Raw genomic sequence first — 18,630 nt, 5'->3', positions numbered from 1 at the left:
ACTTAAAACTTAAAGTCCACTTTAACTGATTATGAAACCGAGCGTAAAGGAGCTAAATTTTAAATTCCTCTAAGGGAGGAGATTAGTGTGGCACTAGCGTATTTGACTTAGGACGAAATATGAGACTTCTTTTGGTGTAAACATGACTCTGTCTGTTTTTCAATGTGCCTCCAGTATGTTGTAATTCAATCGTTTTCCTGGTCTGCCCATAGTCTTTGTATTGGGAACCCGTCTCTCGCCGTTTTTACTATCTTGTTTATTGTTCTTCATTTTATATGATCGTTTCATTCTACTCTTCTTTTTCTTACACAGTCCTTTGCATCTCCGTCGTATATCTGTACTTCTAGCTTGGTCTATTAGGTATACTACCTTACCATCGATTTTTCTAAGGGGTTTAACTCTGCTGTTTCTGGCATTCTTTTTATTTTCTCTGTGTCGCGCGTCGCGCGTCGGATCGTGTTTCTGTCGCATATGTCATTATCGGCCTGGTGTCTTTTGTAAACTCTGCCATTTCTTTCCCGATATTTTTATTTCTCCATATTGTTTCATTCAGGCAACCTGCGGCTCTGTTTGATAATTTCCAAAAGGTCCAAAAAACTATTTTGATTGAAAATACCGTTAGCTTTCATTAATTTAAATGATTGTATATGTTACAGTTTAAGTACCCAGATCGCGGGAAAATAGAATCAGCTCTTACTAGTTTGAGTTGACTATTCCTAGTTCGAGTCAACTCAAACGGCTGGTTTTAGTAAAAGTTGATTTTAAAATATAAAATGAAGATTTTTATTCAACATTTACTGGTAAAAGTAGGCTCCAACTAGAAAAAGTATACTCTTTCCAATGCCATCTAGTAAGAGTTGATTCACACAAACAACCGATTTTAGAAATTAAATGTTACTGGATATGTTCAAACCATGATAAGTAGTTGAAACGGTCAAAATAAATATCACTCATCAATAAAGCACGTGAGATTATATTCGTATAATCTATATTTACTGAATCGATCCAGGAATAGTCAACTCGAACTAGTAAGAGTTGATTCTATTTTTCTCGCGATCTACTTTTACTAACAAGGGTTAGGAAGAGTCTACTTCAACTAGTAAAAGTTATTAAATTTGTCAAATCAACTCTTACTGCTCGTTTTAGTTGGAGTTGACTCGAACTAGGAATAGTCAACTCTAACTGAGAATCAACTTGAACTGTAACATATATACATATACAATTTATTGATACAAAGATAAGCATCCTTATTCCCTATCTGGAAAAATAAACAAATTAATCTGATAATTTGTATTTCTATTGATAAACAAACAGGTAAACGGCAGAGAAATGGTGATTGACTTTTGCCATATCTTGAACTGAATCTCAGATTCTACGCGGCAAATCAAAATTAAAAATTATATTTTTGAATAGGTACATATCTAACAAGGATCTTACAAGTGGTCAAATACGTTGTATTAAATACATAATTGAAGATAACTGAACGAACACAAAGTCTTTGTTAATATCTTTCCAAAAGGAGATCAATCGTGGGACAAAGTTTGACAGTATAACCTTTTTATATCTTGACACCACACAGAAATTTTTTATTGTGTATAAATAAGAAAAGTTATGATATTAATGCAATACAACACTTTACAAATGTGGAGGATATTATGTAAAAACTACAAGGGGATAAGTGCGATAGCGTGTGTGGGCAAATTATATGGGAAAATACTGAAAGAAAAACTGGAAAAATCGAATAAAATCTGGCAGAATTTACTGCAGGAAGTTCATAAGTACATAATATAAATGTTATAGTTCAAGTTGATTCTCAGTTAGAGTTGACTATTCCTAGTTCGAGTCAACTTCAACTAAAACGAGCAGTAAGAGTTGATTTGAAAAATTGAATTTAAATTTTACTAGTTAAAGTCGACTCTTCCTAACCCTTGTTAGTAAAAGTTGATCGCGGGAAAAATAGAATCAACTCTTACTAGTTTGAGTTGACTATTCCTGGATCGATTCAGTAAATGTAGATTATACGAGTATTAATCTCACGTGGTTTTTTGATGAGCGTGCGTCTCTTTGTTTTGACAGTTTCAATTCAACTACTTATCACGATTTGAACATATCCAGTAACATTTAATGTCTAGAATTGGTTGTTTGTGTGAATAAACTCTTACTAAATGGCACTGGGAAGAGTATACTTTTTCTAGTTTGAGTCTACTTTTACTAGTAAATGTTAAATAAAAATCTTCATTTTATATTTATAATTTATAATCAACTTTTACTAAAACCAGCCGTTTGAGTTCACTCGAACTAGGAATAGTCAACTCTAACTGGATAATCAACTTGAACTGTAACATAAACAAAACAGTAATTAATTGAGAAAAGAATGGCAAACGATAGAACATGAATTCGTCGATTTGAACAGGGCGTATGACACGGTTCGCAGAAAACAACTATGGATAAACGATGACAGAAATTAATAGACGCCGTAAAAAACCTATACAACAACAGGGTAAGAGTTAGAACCAACAATAACTACTCGAACGAATTTAAGGCCAAAAAAGACTTACTGCAGGGATACTTATGACTTATGACCAATATCATGGAAGGGCAGCGTAAGAAATGAGGAAGTGTTAAGAAGAACGTGTTTCCAGTATAGGGAACTTTTTGATTATGTAAAAAGTAAGAAGACTGCATTCTTAGGGCACATACAATATATTAGGAGAACTTTTCAGCAACTGGTACTCGAAGATATCTCGTCTAGGACGTAAAAAGATGGCATGGCTGCATCATATTCGACAATGGACAGGAATCCACAGTTATCGAGTTTTTAACACATTAGTTTCACCTATTAAATATATGCGAGTGAGGCGTGGACATTACAGAAAAAACACGAAACAAAAATATTAGCTATGTTTACTTAGAAAGATTTCTGGAAAAGTCAAAATAAATAAATACGGAAATCAAGCAATTAGATAGATAACTCAAGAACCTCTACTAGAAAAGAATTGAGGACAAACCAAAACAATGTAACTAAGGTGATATTAGAAGCAAAGAGAGCAAAGAAAAGAAATATCAAAGAAAAAATTAAAAGATAGAATAACTAAATTGGATAAAAAAAAGAGAAAATACGAATGATTAAACAAGAGCAATGAGTGTCCGTGTCCCTTCATTAAGCACGGTCTTAAAATTTTGTTTTCTTGGAGCTTCACTTATGCGTACGTTTTCTTAATTATTTGTGTTAGCCTCCAGGAATATAGTAATTAAACGTATGAATTCATTGTCCAAACCGTCTTTTAGTTAACCAAAGTCATATTGAGTACTCAATTTTGTTCTGTATCAGAGGCGTAGCTACCTCCATATCAATTATACGGGGCCCCCGATGTTAAGGGGTCCCGACACGTCGAAGCAAAAGTTCGATTTAAGAAATTTGAACAAAATATTTTACAATTTTACTATTAAAACGCTTTGAAACTGTGCATTGTTTGGATATCAACGTTTTCGTATAATGGATTCTTTATCTATCTTATAATAAATTGTATGTAGGTACACGGCTCGCCGTTATTCCATAACAACATAACTATTTTGTTTTCAAGCTACTTTTCATTGTACATTCACCGTTGGTGTGAGACACTGTATAATGTATAATGCCAAATTGCAGTTTTTGTAATCGCTATACCTACCTTTGAATATTTGAAACAGTGTGTATTGTTTGGGTATATTTTCCTATAATCTATTCTTTATCTATAATTATATACCTATTGTTCAATATTGGGACCTCTATTTTTTCTTATCTTTATAAATGACATCACTAATTTAAAAATCGGGGAAACATTTTTCTTTTTGTTGATGATACGAGTATCTCTTGGAGCAACTCAAATATTGCAACTCTTCATGCAACTGTAGTTTCTGATCTACTTACAATAAACACCTAGTCCGACTCTAATTTACTCTCTTTTTTTTTTAAGGTGGATAAGACAGTAAAATTATTCATATTCAACTCTTGCTTCTTAATAACAGCAAGATTAGTACCGTTGACTCCGTAAAATTTCTTGGTATCTTTTAGATAGCAAACTTAAATAGTCCCTTCTTAGCAATTTAGCATCTTCCAAAATAACATAATATGAAAGAAAAATATTATCTCTTTGTTCGAGTGTCACCTTCGATATGGTCTTCCTTTTTATGGTTGTAGTACAGCTGCCGAATCCGACATTTGCATAAGGTATCTGGTTGGATACCTTATTGCAGCTCAATACAACGACACATTGCAGAAGCTTCTTCAAATATCACGGAATTTTAACACTTATCCTTCCATAATCTAGAAACTGTTAGCTTAATTTGTAAACACCTACATTTCTCCCTTTACAACTTAAATCTGCAACATCTTTCACCAAATTCCATAAAATGACGAAAGCCTATCTCTCTGAAAGACCATTCTGTAGAAGAGTTGGTTAATGAACAACTAAGAAAGTACGGTTACCCTTATGTACAAGTAACTAAAGTATTTTTATCTACATATATTTGGGTGCGATACGGAAAACTTATTAGTTCCTAAGGTTGTGTTAAACAATTTGCGATTTATTTAAATTTTGCAATAGATTGTTTTTGTTTTATTTTATTATCTTTTCTTTTGCAGGTAATATTGACGATTTATGTAAATTCAGTAAATTGTATTTGTTGTTGTTTTTTCCTACTCTTTGTAAGATTTGTCTATAAAATTGTAAAATTTTCAGTGACAATGACGTATATTTCTATACAAGCGATTTTGCTGCTTTTGTTGAACATTTTTATAGCATTATCGCATGTCAGTCGTGGATAAGGGCCCGCGACAAACTTTGATATGGGGCCCCTGTGAGGCTTGCTACGCCACTGTTCTGTATTATTTGATTAATTCGTTTTAATATTTAACTGCGAAAGGGAATGTTTAAAAATTCATACAGTACCTAATTTTTAATTTGCTTACAATACACAAAATATATCTTAAATAACACCGTAGAACAATAAAAAAGGAGGTATTCTGTAATACGTACCTAACATTCAAACTGATACTTTTTACACTGCAGATTTAAATGCACCGAACGTCAACAAACAGAAATGAAATCTGAAAAGCGCAATATCATTTTGTTAATATTTCTTGGGAATGGTTATCTGGAGAATTACTCACCTCAACCCCAGAATACGGATGAGTCAATTGTTTTATCTTGCGAAAAATATGAAATGCAGTTGCCCGTAATGAATATGTAATTATCATAATTTCCGAAAATCTATTGTTCAAAATTATTACTAAGTCAATAGTCAAACGTTTCTTATCTTAATAGGCATCGTCTCTTTTAAAGCCAGGTGACAATTTTTTCCTTATTCCTATAACTGATCTGCTGTGTCGTTTTTCATTCATTTCTTCTCAATGAAACATAAAAAAATAATAATATAAACAATATAGGTAAATACTAAAAAATATTAGTAAAGCAAATTTATCCAACTGTAAAATTTCAAGAAATATAAATATAGTAGAAATTCAAATCATTATTAGTATTACAAGAAATAGTAAAAGAAAAGAAGGAGAAACTTCAGGAAAAAAATTTGGGGTGTGGAGAAAACCAACACAAAAAAATATGTAGGAAGCAGTGTTGTACCTTGGGACAGTTTCTAAACAAAAAACATGTGTTTTTGTAAAAATTATCTTTACCCTTGATATTAAGTTCTTGACAGTTTTTCAGCAACGAATTTCATGACTTATTGTAAGATAGTGTACCTATACAGGGTGAGGCAGATAAAAGTCCTATTAGAAATATCTCGAGAACTATAGGTAACAGGATTATGAAAATTGGAATAAAGCGGTTTTGAAGAGTGATCTATTCAATGAAAATATTTTCATCTATTTGCTACTTCCGGTTATACCGGAAGTTGCTTATAACTTCGTTTTTGAAGATATTCTTCTTTAGCGGCGAATCGATTGAGGGTAAAATTGTACATCAACCACGCGCCTGCGCACACTGACAGTATGTAGTTCATTGCTAATCTTTCAAGATAGGTATGTATGTATCTGTAACCGTGCAAATAAGTCATTAAAAGAATATATTAGTGGTTTTAGGAAATGTATTATTTATTATAATTCTTGTGTTTTTGGATTTGTGTTTCCCTGTAGTAAAATAATAAAATATGTAGGCATAACTATTTTACAGTTTGTCGCCGTGTTGTGTAATTATATCCGAAACTTACGTGTCAATTCAAGTGGCTCGATGGCGTAGTTGGCAGAGCGGTGGGACAGAGAACGGAAGGTCGCGGGTTCTAATCCTGGACGGTTCATACTTTTTTTTATTTTTCGTTATTTTAATAAAAATTCTTTGAAAGTGGTAGATAAGAAAGTTAGTTTAATTTTTAAATAAAATACAAATAACCTGTTATGTATATTTACTTCGTTTAAATTACCTATATAATAGAAGAATATCTTCTTACGTGCGTACAAAGTACACACACATTCTTTTTTTTAATGGGACACCCTGTATATTTTTACATTTTTGGGTTCTCCTCGATGTCTTATTTCTTAAAATATTAGGTTTTGTAACATTATACAGGGTAGTTTAAAAAATAATTACGTTTTTTTCTTATATTCGTAGCAACATTCACACCCTGTAGAATTGTATTAGTTTGACATCGAAAACTTTATTTATGTTCAAATGGTTTTAATATATTCTGTTATTGTTATTAATTGTTAGTATAGCTAATTTTTTAATTTTAGTATGCAAGGTTGGTCAAAACTCGGAATGAGTATTTTCTGAGTTTTCTTAAATGGAACACCCTGTATTTTAGTATTGTAAGGGAATGATATTTTATGGTACTTTTGTATGTCTTAAGCATTCCCTATACCTAACTGCTTTAAATTGTGAATTATGTGTGATTCAAGCTAAATATTAATTGTAACAAAAAATACATGAAATTATATTAGGTTAGTCGTGAAAATATTAAATCACAAATAATTTTTCGGAAATGAATACATATTATTTTAGACTGATCCTTAAAATCAGCAATAATGGTTGAGCTATCAAAATAACTAAGTAATTAAGATTGTTGGTTCAATTACCAATTAAGCACAAATAAAAGAAATTAGGTATAGGCAGTGCTTAAGAAATAAAAAAGTATCATAAAATGTCATTTCATTACAATACTAAAATATAGGGTGTTCCATTTAAGAAAACTCAGGAGAATATTTTTTCCGAGTTTCGACCAATCCTGTATACTAAAATTAAAAAATTAGCTATACGAACAATTCTTAACAATAGTAGACTATATTAAAAACCATTTAAACATAAACAGAGTTTTTGTTGTTAAACTGCTACAATTCTACAGGGTGTGAATGTTGCTACGAAATTTAGAAAAAAGCGTAATTTTCTTGTAAACTACCCTATATATCACAAGACCTCATATTTTAAGAAAGATGACATCGAGGAGAAGTTATAAGCAACTTCCGGTATAACCGGAAGTAGCAAATAGGTGAAAATATTTTCATTAAATAGATCACTCTTCAAAACCCCTTCACTCCAATTTTCATAATTCTGTTGCCTTTAGTTCTCGATATATTTCTAATAGGCCAGTTATCTGCCTCACCCTATATACATTATATAACTATCCTGTACAGCATTTATGTTTTAAAGTGACATACATATAAAATTAGAGTTTGATGTTAATATTGAGTATAAACTAAATGTAAGACCAGATACTAACCTCGAGCATAAAAAAAAGGTTCATGCGTTCCTAGGCATTTTTTGCGAAACCCAAATTGCGTATCATTAATCCTTGTCCTGTCATTTCTTGTGTAGAAATGTAGTATATTTTTGAAAGTCCTCGATCTCTTTGCTCTTTGTCCATCGTCCATTCTAGCTAATCTTCCTATATTTATTGTTATCTTTGTTCTTACATTGTCTCCGTTTTTCGACCATATATTGAGCATCTCGTCATTCATCTATTCTCCTTGCCAAAGTTTTTAGTCTTTAGTTTTATTTCTTTACACGATTCCGACAATGTTTTAGTCGATCCTAGTGCTCGCTAATATCATTGGTGTTTATGTGCAGTTTGCTTCAGTTCGTGTTGGATGCATTCTTTTACGTTTTTTATTTATTTTGCTAAACAGGCCATGTAGGCCCTGGGCGTGAAATACACAATTACATTTTTTTTACTATATACAATAATAATTTGTCTATTAAAAATACATTATATAAATATATAGCTCTGATTTTAAAGTTCATGGCACATTCTTGCGTTACAATTTCTCTTGCGCTCTTCTTACCACTTCTCTCCATTCTCTTCTGTCTAATACAGTAATCCCTCGTTATCCGCGGACTCATCAACCGCGGTCTCACTTATCCGTGGTTGCGATATCTGTTGAAATTTAATGAGAATATTTTATTATTTTTATATTTTTTATAATTTGACCAGTCGCGTTAAATTACTCTTGATACGCCACTGGCGCTTTTTCGTAGTATTACATAATACTACAGCAATTAGTTTCTATAGTCCGTCCCACCTTGACTTTACAGTATATGGAACACAGGCAATGCAGTCCTTATGAAGATGCTGCTGCTCTGAATAGTTCGGTTGATGTGCATCCGTACCATTCCCTAAAGTTACGCAACCACGAGATTCGTCTCCTTCCTACACTTCTCTTCTCTATAATCAACTGAAGTATGTTGTATCTCTCATCACGCATAACAACATGCCCCAGGTACTGTAGCTTTCGTGTCTTGATGGTTTCCAATATTTCTAGTCTTTTGTTGGCTCTTCTCATGACTCCGTTGTGTGTTATATGCTCGGTCTATGATATCTTCAGGATTTTTCTATACACCCACAGTTCAAATGCTTCCAACTTTTTAGTAGTCGATGCGTTAAGTGTCCATGCTTCTATCCCGTAAAGCAGAGTCAAGAAAATATAACACCTTGCCAGCCTAACTCTCAAGTCTAATTTCAGTTCTCTTGCACAAAGTACCTTTCTCATTTTATTGAAGTTTGTTCTTGCTTTCTCTATTCGAACTTTGATTTCTTTGGAGTAATTATTGTGCCAAGATAGTTGTAGTTTTCTACTCGTTCTAAAGTTTGACCTTTAATTGTCAGGCTTCCATCATTATTTTGGGTTTTTGATATCCTCATAAATTTAGTTTTCTTGATGTTTATTGATAATCCATATTCTTCTCCATACTCAACTATCTTATTCACTAGCTTTTGGAGGTCTTTAAGGTTGTCTGCTATTATGATAGTATCGTCCGCATATCTAATGTTGTTAATTGGCGTTCCATTTACCTTTATTCCTGCTGTTTCTCCCTCAAGAGCTCTTTTCATAATTTCTTCAGAGTATGCATTCAATAGTAGTGGTAATAATACACACCCCTGTCGCACTCCTCTTTTAATTTCGGGCTCTTCTGATATGGGTTCGTTAATGCGTATGTGTGCTTGCTGTTTATAATACAGATTTGTTATAATTCGAAGGTCATTGTATTGTAGTTGTTTTGCTTTGAGGACGTCCATTAGCTGTTTGTGGCGGACTTGATCGAAAGCCTTGTTGTAATCTATGAAACAGACGTACATATCCTGGTTCACGTCCAAGCATCTCTGGATTAGTACGTTGAATGCAAAGAGAGCTTCATGGGTACCTACGCCTCTACGGAATCCAAATTGGGTTTCTTTAATATCCATATCAAGTGTTTGGTAAATGCGTTTATGAATGATCTTTAAAAACATTTTAAGTGTGTGACATCAGGCTTATGGTGCGGTGGTCGGTGCATTCTCTAGCATTTTTCTTTTTTTGGGAGACAAATAAATGTTGAGGTCAACCATTCATTGGGTATGTCACCCGACTGATAAATTTCATTAAAGAGCTTTAAGAGGACATCTACGTACTCATTTTCTATTATTTTAAGGATATCAATAGGCAGTTGGTCTGACCCCGGGCTTTTTCCGTTACTGGTGTTTTTTAGTGCATACAATATTAAATAAAGCATATAAAGGGTGCCCTACCACTTTCCAACTCATCCGTCAAAGCCGTTGGTCAGCGAATGGGGATTGCTTGGACCAGCAATCATTTGGTGAATTATCTGTTGGTTCACGGGAGGTATTTTCACCTGGGGACGCGTTCCAGTAACCCCTAGAGGGTTACTGGTTCTCCCGATACGGGGCCTTCAGATAAACCCCTTTAAGTCTTCTATTCCTATTGTTAAGACTGGTCTAACTTTATTCATTTATTTCTTTTTACACACTGGTAGGCCGCGGAATCGTAGAACCCGCCTCTGGACTTTTAAACGGCAGGTATACAAGGTGTTCGCGAGCGAGAGACGAAGAAATGCACGCCAGACAAGTGCAACGAAGGTGGGCAGGCGTTGTTGTATATCATCTACCGGCCAACACACATCAATGTATTTCAGACAGTAATTTTGCATTTTAAAACAGTGTAAATTTGTTTAGTTTGTGCAATTTTTAGGCAGTTAGTTGAATAAACACGTTTTATATAATTGTGTTTTAAAAATCCAGGAAAGATCCCTAAACACCTATCGACATTTATATGGTCGGTAGATGATCTGCGGTACTACATAATGGTGTTTCTTCAACTTTTAGAGATGTTTTTCAGTGGCGTCACTTAGAATTTGGTATTCAGTTATGTGTCTTCTATTTGTATTTTCTTCTTAGTTTTCTTCCTTAGCTACTTTTCCACATCTCTTTGAATATCTTCGGGGAGTTCTTGGAACAAGGTTTATTGGTACAAAAAAAAAAACAAATGGGGTAAATGCATCTCAAAATTATTTACTTTCTGGAGAAGAAAAAGTATAAGTACGTTACAAATATGCTTAGATTCTATTACAAATGTGTTCCGGATGATATTCTCATCAGTTAGCTTTTGACATGTGCCAGAACGGCCTAGTACCAAAAAGTTTAAGCTGCTCGTTTTTTTTTCAATTCAAAGCTAACCGATTCGAATTCGTGGTGGCTTAAAGTAGCTATGTCTTTTAACAAAAATAGTCTATTAAGGTAATGAGATCTATAAATTAAGTTACAGATGTTTCATGTTTTCTTACAAAGCTGCTGGAGATATAAAAAAAAACAATTTTTATCGTTTCTACAGCTTTTTTAATCAACTACTGCTTTTCTATACTTTTTTACTGATTTTTATGCTTAGTGGACTCTAATAGAGGGGCATCTTTTAGTAACTGAGTGATAACGGAAAACATAATAAGCTGTGAAATAGGAGATTAAAGTAGTAGAGGTGGGAAATTATCAATATAAACCTATAAAATTTACAGTGTGTTGATAGGTTCCCACTTTTAGACGTATCGGAGTCAAACTGTCACAGGAAAAATTCATAAAATTATCCTGTCACAGTGGCAGCTGCCAAACTCCTCCGATACGTCTGTTCCGAATGGTTTGGGAACGATTAACTAAAATTAAAATAAATGTAAACACAACAAACTTTCAATAATATATTTATTTTAATCGGTAAAAAGACGTATTTTGCTTATATCTCGTAAGAGTGTGTTGTTGACCTATCCCGACGCCCGCTGGGGTGTGACTCCCGACGGGCGGTTGTAAATCGACTGCCGGGGCTGAAAAAACCACAAACGCTAATATGTTTGTGTTTCTACCATCTGGCCAGAAAGGCGATAAATTATTTAGATCTGGCGTTTAAAAGTTGAAACATTTCTGCAGTTTTAAGAAACGTCTTCGAATGCATTTCCAAAGTGAGTTATTGACATAAGGTCTGATAAGGTAATTAATTTATGGGGAATTCAGTTTGTTAAACTGAACACACCAAAAACATATGGTTAGGGATACATTTCGTTTCGTAAAACCGTGCCCTTCTTAGCGTCTGGTTTGTATATTAAATGTGAATTTTTATGACCCGTATTATTTCGTTTTGAGAAAAGTTTTTAAAAATTAAAATTAGCAAAAATTGTAATTAAAGCGTGTCGCCACACGTCTAAAGGTGGGAAACTATTAATATAATGTAAAATTATAATTAATGTTGTTAATTATAAGTTTAATTATAGGTTTCTGTTGATAATTTCCCACCTCTACTAGTTTCATCTCTTTTTATTTCACAATGTATTATGTTTTCCGTCTTTTGCGTTATTTTGCCGGTTATTAGCGTACTCATCATTGTATAGTATATTCACTGGGAAAGAAATGTAGCTTGTAAACACGTACATGCACAGAACACGTGAAAATAGGTGCTGATTGTCGTTACTTGTGAGTACCTACTTGTTACTTTTGTTACGCTTTTGTGTATAATCAGTTACAGCATTCGTGATTTTGTAACAAGTAGATTCCTCTTCAGCGCCACTTGAGAGTTGATGACGCGTTTTTGTATTGACAAGCTACATTTTTTACAAGCGAATATACATACTATAGTGGACTCAGAATTTGGCTAGAAAATTTAAACCGAAAATAACAACAGGATACCGAGTCTTCTCGGTATCAACAGGATAGTAATTTAGTCAAGACAAATTAATATATTTCTTTACCAACAATTTTTCAAATGTGATGTGCAAAAAATTTTGAATTCGGTTCCTCTAATGAATGTGCTGTTTTTGTTCTTAAAAGCAGAAAAAAAGTTTAATTTCTCTTGCTTAATATTTATCGTCTAATAATTGTAACTATTTAAATGTAGTATAAGTTCTCAAATGACTCATTTACAATGATTAATGTGATGTTAAAATACCGGCAAGTGCTTTTCTTTAAAGCGGCTAATTGAATTTCTTAAACGTTTATACCAAACATTGATACCGCCACTTTTTGACAAATCTCCGAATTACGAGCTCTGAAGAAAACATGAGGCATCTAGTTAATCTCAATTAAACAAAAAAAAAACAGCCACAAAACGTCTTTAATGTCTATACTCGTACCTATGCATTAATCTTTAAATCATATGTACAGCTGGAACAGAGCTTTCGCGGACACTCTGTGCACTTATAGTAAAAATTGATCTAGGTGAGAAAGTTTATGTACAATAAAAGCTCCGTTATATTCAATATAATCATCTTGGTATTTCCTACTTAATGTATGTACATTAAAGGTAAAATTTTGGCATTATAAGCATTTCGAAAGAGTTCTTGGAAGTTTGGAGAAGCATAAACGACGAGTTTAAACAAAAATTAACAATAAACAAAAACAACAACAAAATTTTTCGATCGGGCTTGGTTTATCTCCAAATATGATGTCTTTAAGCGAGCTCTGTTGATGCTAATGGCTTTTTCTGGCCTTTTAATTCGTTAAAGGTAAACGGAGTATATATTCCTTAAGAAAAAGTTCCTAGCCTCATGTAGTAGCATTAAGATATCGACCAAAACGTCAGAAAATCCGGTCAAATTACAACAATATTGATAATAAAATTATCAATACTTGTACTAGCATTACATAGCATCTCTGCTATATCTTCTAAAGCAACAAAACAGTCAGACTATAACACTCCTGCTTAAAGAAACTAAAAATTTAAAAGTCCAGGTTAAGAAACCACCATCTAGCCATCCAGAACTTAACACCATTGATTTCTCGACTTTGGTATAAACCAGGCCCAAGCATACTCAAGCTATCATTAATACGTCACTGAATTGTTAAATAAGTTTTATTCTTTGGTTAAGTTATTAATACTACTAAGTATTGAGCATATGAGATTGTACAAATGACATATGACCAAGAAATTCAAAATTTCTGGGCGTTTAAAAAAATAATTTTGATTCTTGTATCTTTACCCAAAAAACTTCAATTTTAACTGTGCAGGAGATTCGCAGGATGTACTTGGGAGCCCAACGTGGGGCTTGAGTTTTATAATTCATTCTTCCAATTTTGTAACAGAACCGACCACCAGAAAAATCACAAGAAACTATATGAGCAATTGAATGATCCTATAACTGATTGTATCTACAGGAGACACACCACATGTCACATGTACAATATAGAGAAAAACTTTACAGAAGAGACATGGAAACCGTGGCACCAAATAAATGACAAATGACAATAAATGACATGAGATGTCATCCTGGCTTGAGACAATTGACATGTTAGATGACAAAGAATTGTCATAGTTGAAAAGTGTTATATTGTGTATGACAATATAATGAATTGCTGTAAAAAACAAAATAACGCTTGAATTGCGCCAAATACACAACAAACATTTGTTTGTGTTATCTTTATTATACGGCCAACATAAACATTGATTACAATAAGAAATCATTTTCTAAATAGTTATAAATAGCGGGACACATACATATTTTAAAATTGTATAGTTAAATCTTACTCATTTCATAACGAATACTGATCTAGATGAAACTCCACTGATTCATAGAGAATAGAGTTTGCCGGATTTATACGTCATCAACTTGTTTAATGCACTCTTTATGTTTGAATATTTTACATCGATAACATAAGTACAATAATTGTTTAAATGATATCATAACTTTTTGTCGGCGGATATCAGATCCTTTGTTTCCACTAAATTTGATGACTGATGTATCCATAAAAAGTTCTAACATTAAAGCAGATTATTGTAACATACATATTTTAAAATTGTATAGTTAAATCTTACTAATTTTGTAACGTTCCTGTTTTCTTTGAGAAAAATTTCTCACTTGTGTTCAAAATTTTTCTGGTGGGTGGTAGGAGTATGTAACGTTACAAACGTCACATATTTGCTATTTTATTTTTAAATAATTATTTTATTCTATCTTCTTTAAAAAAAGGCGATGAGTTACTCCAGCTATTTGAAATACCATTCAAAATTTATATTTCAACCAACCAATTTTTAACGGGAAAAAAGGTAAAACAAATAGAAGATTATTATTAAAGAATTAATAAAGAAGATAGAATAAAATAATTATTTAAAAATAAAATAGCAAAGATGTGACGTTTGTAACGTTACAATTTCATAACGAATACTGATCTCGATTGAAACTCCACTGATTCATAGAGAAATTAGAGTTTTCCGGATTTATACGTCATCAACTTGTTTAATGCACTCTTTATGTTTGAATATTTTACATCGATAACATAAGTACAATTGTTAAATTTAATGATATCATAACTTTTTGTCAGTGGATATCAGATCCTTTGTTTCCACTAAATTTGATGACTGATATATCCATACAAAGTTCTAACATTAAAGTAGATTATTGTAACCTTTATCACACTTGTATTAAACTTACACTGAATGGAAAAATAACGTACTACTTCATGCTGACCTTACACAACCATGTCAAATCCTATACACTTGTCTCCAGTAGAAGTGAGGACGGATATATCCTGATTTCTATGCAATTAATATTGACTGGGAGAAAACGTGAATTTGTTCTTTTATGTATACCGGGCTCGTACACTCATTTCGGAATCAGTAGACGTATATAAACGGATATATACGTCGACAAAGTAATAAGTGAGGAGATCGTAAAATTTACACAGTTAAAAAATGAACCTTACACAACCATGTCAAATCCTATACACTTGTTTCCAGTAGAAGTGAGGACGGATATATCCGGATTTTTATGCAATTAATATTGACTGGGAAAAACGTGAATTTGTTCTTTTATGTATACTGGGCTCATACACTCATTTCGGAATCAGTAGACGTATATAAACGGATATATACGTCGACAAAGTAATAAGTGAGGAGATCGTAAAATTTAGGCAGTTAAAAAATGAACCTTACACAATCATGTCAAATCCTATACACTTGTTTCCAGTAGAAGTGAGGACGGATATATCCGGATTTCTATGCAATTAATATTGACTGGGAAAAAACGTGAATTTGTTCTTTTTTGTATACTGGGCTCATACACTCATTTCGGAATCAGTAGACGTATATAAACGGATATATACGTCGATAAAGTACTAAGTGAGGAGATTGTAAAATTTACGCAGTTAAAAAATGAACAAGGAGACAAGCACGAAGAAAACACTTTATACACATGTTGGATGCCATTTTTATATGGTCCCATGAAAAACTATCAAAATGTTCCTAGGTTTGCTCTTTAGTCATTAAAATGAACTTATATGTACATCCTGCGTATCTACTACGAACAACAGATATGTATCTGATAATGCGAACTGTCAGACTGTTTACCTATATCTAAATTGTCAACGAAATATACGCTAAGAGCCCTTTTCCCGGCAGTTTGTACTCACAAATAGAAAACGTAGGTGTTTCTCTAGGACCTAGGAAATGGTCAGTTACAGGAAGAGTCACATGTGAATACTGCAAAGATTAGTCACTATCAAAAACAATGTGGCTCTAGTGAACAATCAAATTAGAACTACAGTAACTAGGTCATGATCTTCACAAATTTCACCAAAGCGCCGAATTATAAATTATTGCGCTGTTGCCACATTTCAAATTCGTCAAAAACTTAACGGAAAATATGATGAGTTATTAAGAATTTTTACATATAAAAAGAAAAGAATAAAGCTGATACAGGGCAGTGTACAATTCAGTTATGAACAATAAATATAAATAATAAACATAAGGAAAAATAAATGTCAAATAACCAATATTTTACAAAAATACTAGATTAAAGGTATATTTTAAAATACCCTAAAAAAGGGTCACAAGACAAAACCTTTTCGGATTAAGAAATCCATCATCAGTGTTCTAAAAGCCAAAAAATAGCATGCCTGAGCCACCAAAATGTGTTGGGTAAAAACCCTTTAAATGTAAACGATTATGTTATGTTACATATTTATATAAAATTTAAATGATGTTCTAGATATGCCTGGATGTTACCCAGGGCAACACAGGACTCTTCCGACGTGGTTGGAATTTTTTTGGAGAAACCCTCACATATTGGATATCAATGGCCAACTAGTTGAGTTAGTTTCTAGTTGAGAATATGTGAGGTTTTCTCCAAAAAAATTCCAACCACGTGGGAAGAGTCCTGTGTTGCCCTGGGTAACATCCAGGCATGTCTAGAACATCATCAACATTTTATATAAATATGTAACATAATATAATATTTTACATTTAAAGGGTTTTTACCCAACACATTTTTTAGGCTCAGGCATGTTATTTTTTGGCTTTTAGAACACTGATGATGGATTTCTTAATCCGAAAACGTTTTGTCTTGTGACCCTTTTTTAGGGTATTTTAAAATATACCTTTTACAACAAATTAGTATTTTAGTGATTTATGGTATACAGCCAGCTACAGGAAGTTTATTTTCCTTGTGATTTTTCAATATTTTACAATTCTCAAATATATATTAATTTGTTATAATTAAAAGAAATTGATAAATCTGGTAAAAGTGTTCTGGAAAATGTTAAGTAACTATTCCAATGAACTGCAATACTCTCATTCATTGTAATTTCACTTCTAAAGAGATTGTAAAATTGTCGAAATTGACAAAGTTAACTGAAAGCTTCTAAATAAGCTGTCCAACTTGACAAGTGACAAGACCAAAGTCATGCGCAAACAGGCACTTTTTGAGGTGGAAGGGGTGACTTGTATGTAATTTTTAAGACGTATACAATTTTGTGACGGATTGGTGGATTCTAGTGTGACAAATGTCATCAATAAACGCTACTGCTACACTGGCGTAATGTTTTTTTAAGGATTTATCGGAGAAATAAATAATGGATGATGATGATCATTTTTTTTTCTATTAAAATATGGCAGATCTCTGGACTGTCGTAGTCTTCCGAGCCCTTCAGAAAGGTACTCTCATTCTTAAGAGTTCATCTCATAAGCACGGCATTGATTGGATTCGTATGTTTTCTATTTTTAACAAAATATAAAAAAATTAAAACAACAAAACATTTGACCTGGTTGCCAGGTTAACAAAATACCACTGGGTAGTCGTGACTCCTCTACGCTTTCTTCTTCTTCTTAACAATTCGACCAGTTACACGGTACTGGTAAGCGAGGGGCCGTTGGTTTTATTCACCACGTAGAATTTGTGTTTCTTTCCGAAAATGCCCCACAACACTGCTATGTTTTCGATAACTAAGTTAAAGGGTATGACAATGACGGCACCGACGATGCACAGGGTGAGTTTAAACAACCCAAATCTGTATATCGTGAAGGATTTAATGACGCCGAAGATGAACATGTAGATGTTGACAGCACCGATGAACGCGCAGATGAAATCGATGAACGGAGGACAAGGTATGGGATACTTGGCGGCTATGATTAAGTTAGATACCGACAAGGGTAGAGTCAGCCACGAGTAGCAGGAACACGCGAGGAGCAGCTTGTTCTTGACGGGAATGGCTTTGGAATGGACGACGAGGGAGATGCCTTGGAGCCAGCGTTTTCTTTGCTGGATAAAGTCCCAGAAGGTGAAGGGCGATTTCTCCCACATCTCTCCTTCGATGTAGTTGAAGGTGTAGCCTTTGCTGTAGGCGCGCATGGCGAAGAAGCAGTCTTCAGCTATGGAACCGTCCAGGCCGTTGTCGAAAGAGACGTCTTTTTCTGCAGCCAGCTAAAAGTTAAAAAATCATTTAAAGATAACATAAACAAAAGAATTGGTCATCTCCTATGGGTACCATTTTGAACTCTGGTCCCAACTTTTCAAATAGGTTACCCATAGGAGATCATTTGGGTTATTTTGGGTCTTTTAATATACCTCTATTGAATAGTTTTATACAGGGTGGGGCATTAGTGTGACAAAGTCTAATTACTCG

The 18,630-nt window shown here is 33.3% G+C and overlaps 1 protein-coding gene across 2 annotated transcripts in view; it reads right to left on the bottom strand.

The window, feature by feature from the left end:
• Positions 1–10,753: 10,753 nt before the first annotated feature.
• The window catches only part of LOC126886275 (beta-1,4-mannosyltransferase egh), a 65,644-nt gene continuing 57,767 nt past the window's right edge, over positions 10,754–18,630 (bottom strand). Inside the window, exons 4-5 of one of the 2 annotated variants that reach the window (XR_007698566.1) lie at positions 15,660–18,428; positions 10,754–15,430 (exon numbers count right to left, since the gene is read on the bottom strand). Coding sequence is in view for 1 of the 2 variants with exons in the window: in XM_050653146.1 (XP_050509103.1) it covers positions 17,850–18,428 (579 nt within the window). In the remaining variant the exon portion in view is untranslated. Of the gene's footprint in view, positions 18,429–18,630 lie in introns of both variants that reach the window. The other variant, XM_050653146.1, reaches the window with a different exon arrangement.

This window comes from Diabrotica virgifera, chromosome 1 (genome assembly GCF_917563875.1).
Source record: "Diabrotica virgifera virgifera chromosome 1, PGI_DIABVI_V3a".
NCBI classification, from domain to species: domain Eukaryota; kingdom Metazoa; phylum Arthropoda; class Insecta; order Coleoptera; family Chrysomelidae; genus Diabrotica; species Diabrotica virgifera.
The sequence above is the reverse complement of the archived record's forward strand: the minus strand, read 5'-3'. Positions and strand labels throughout refer to the sequence as shown.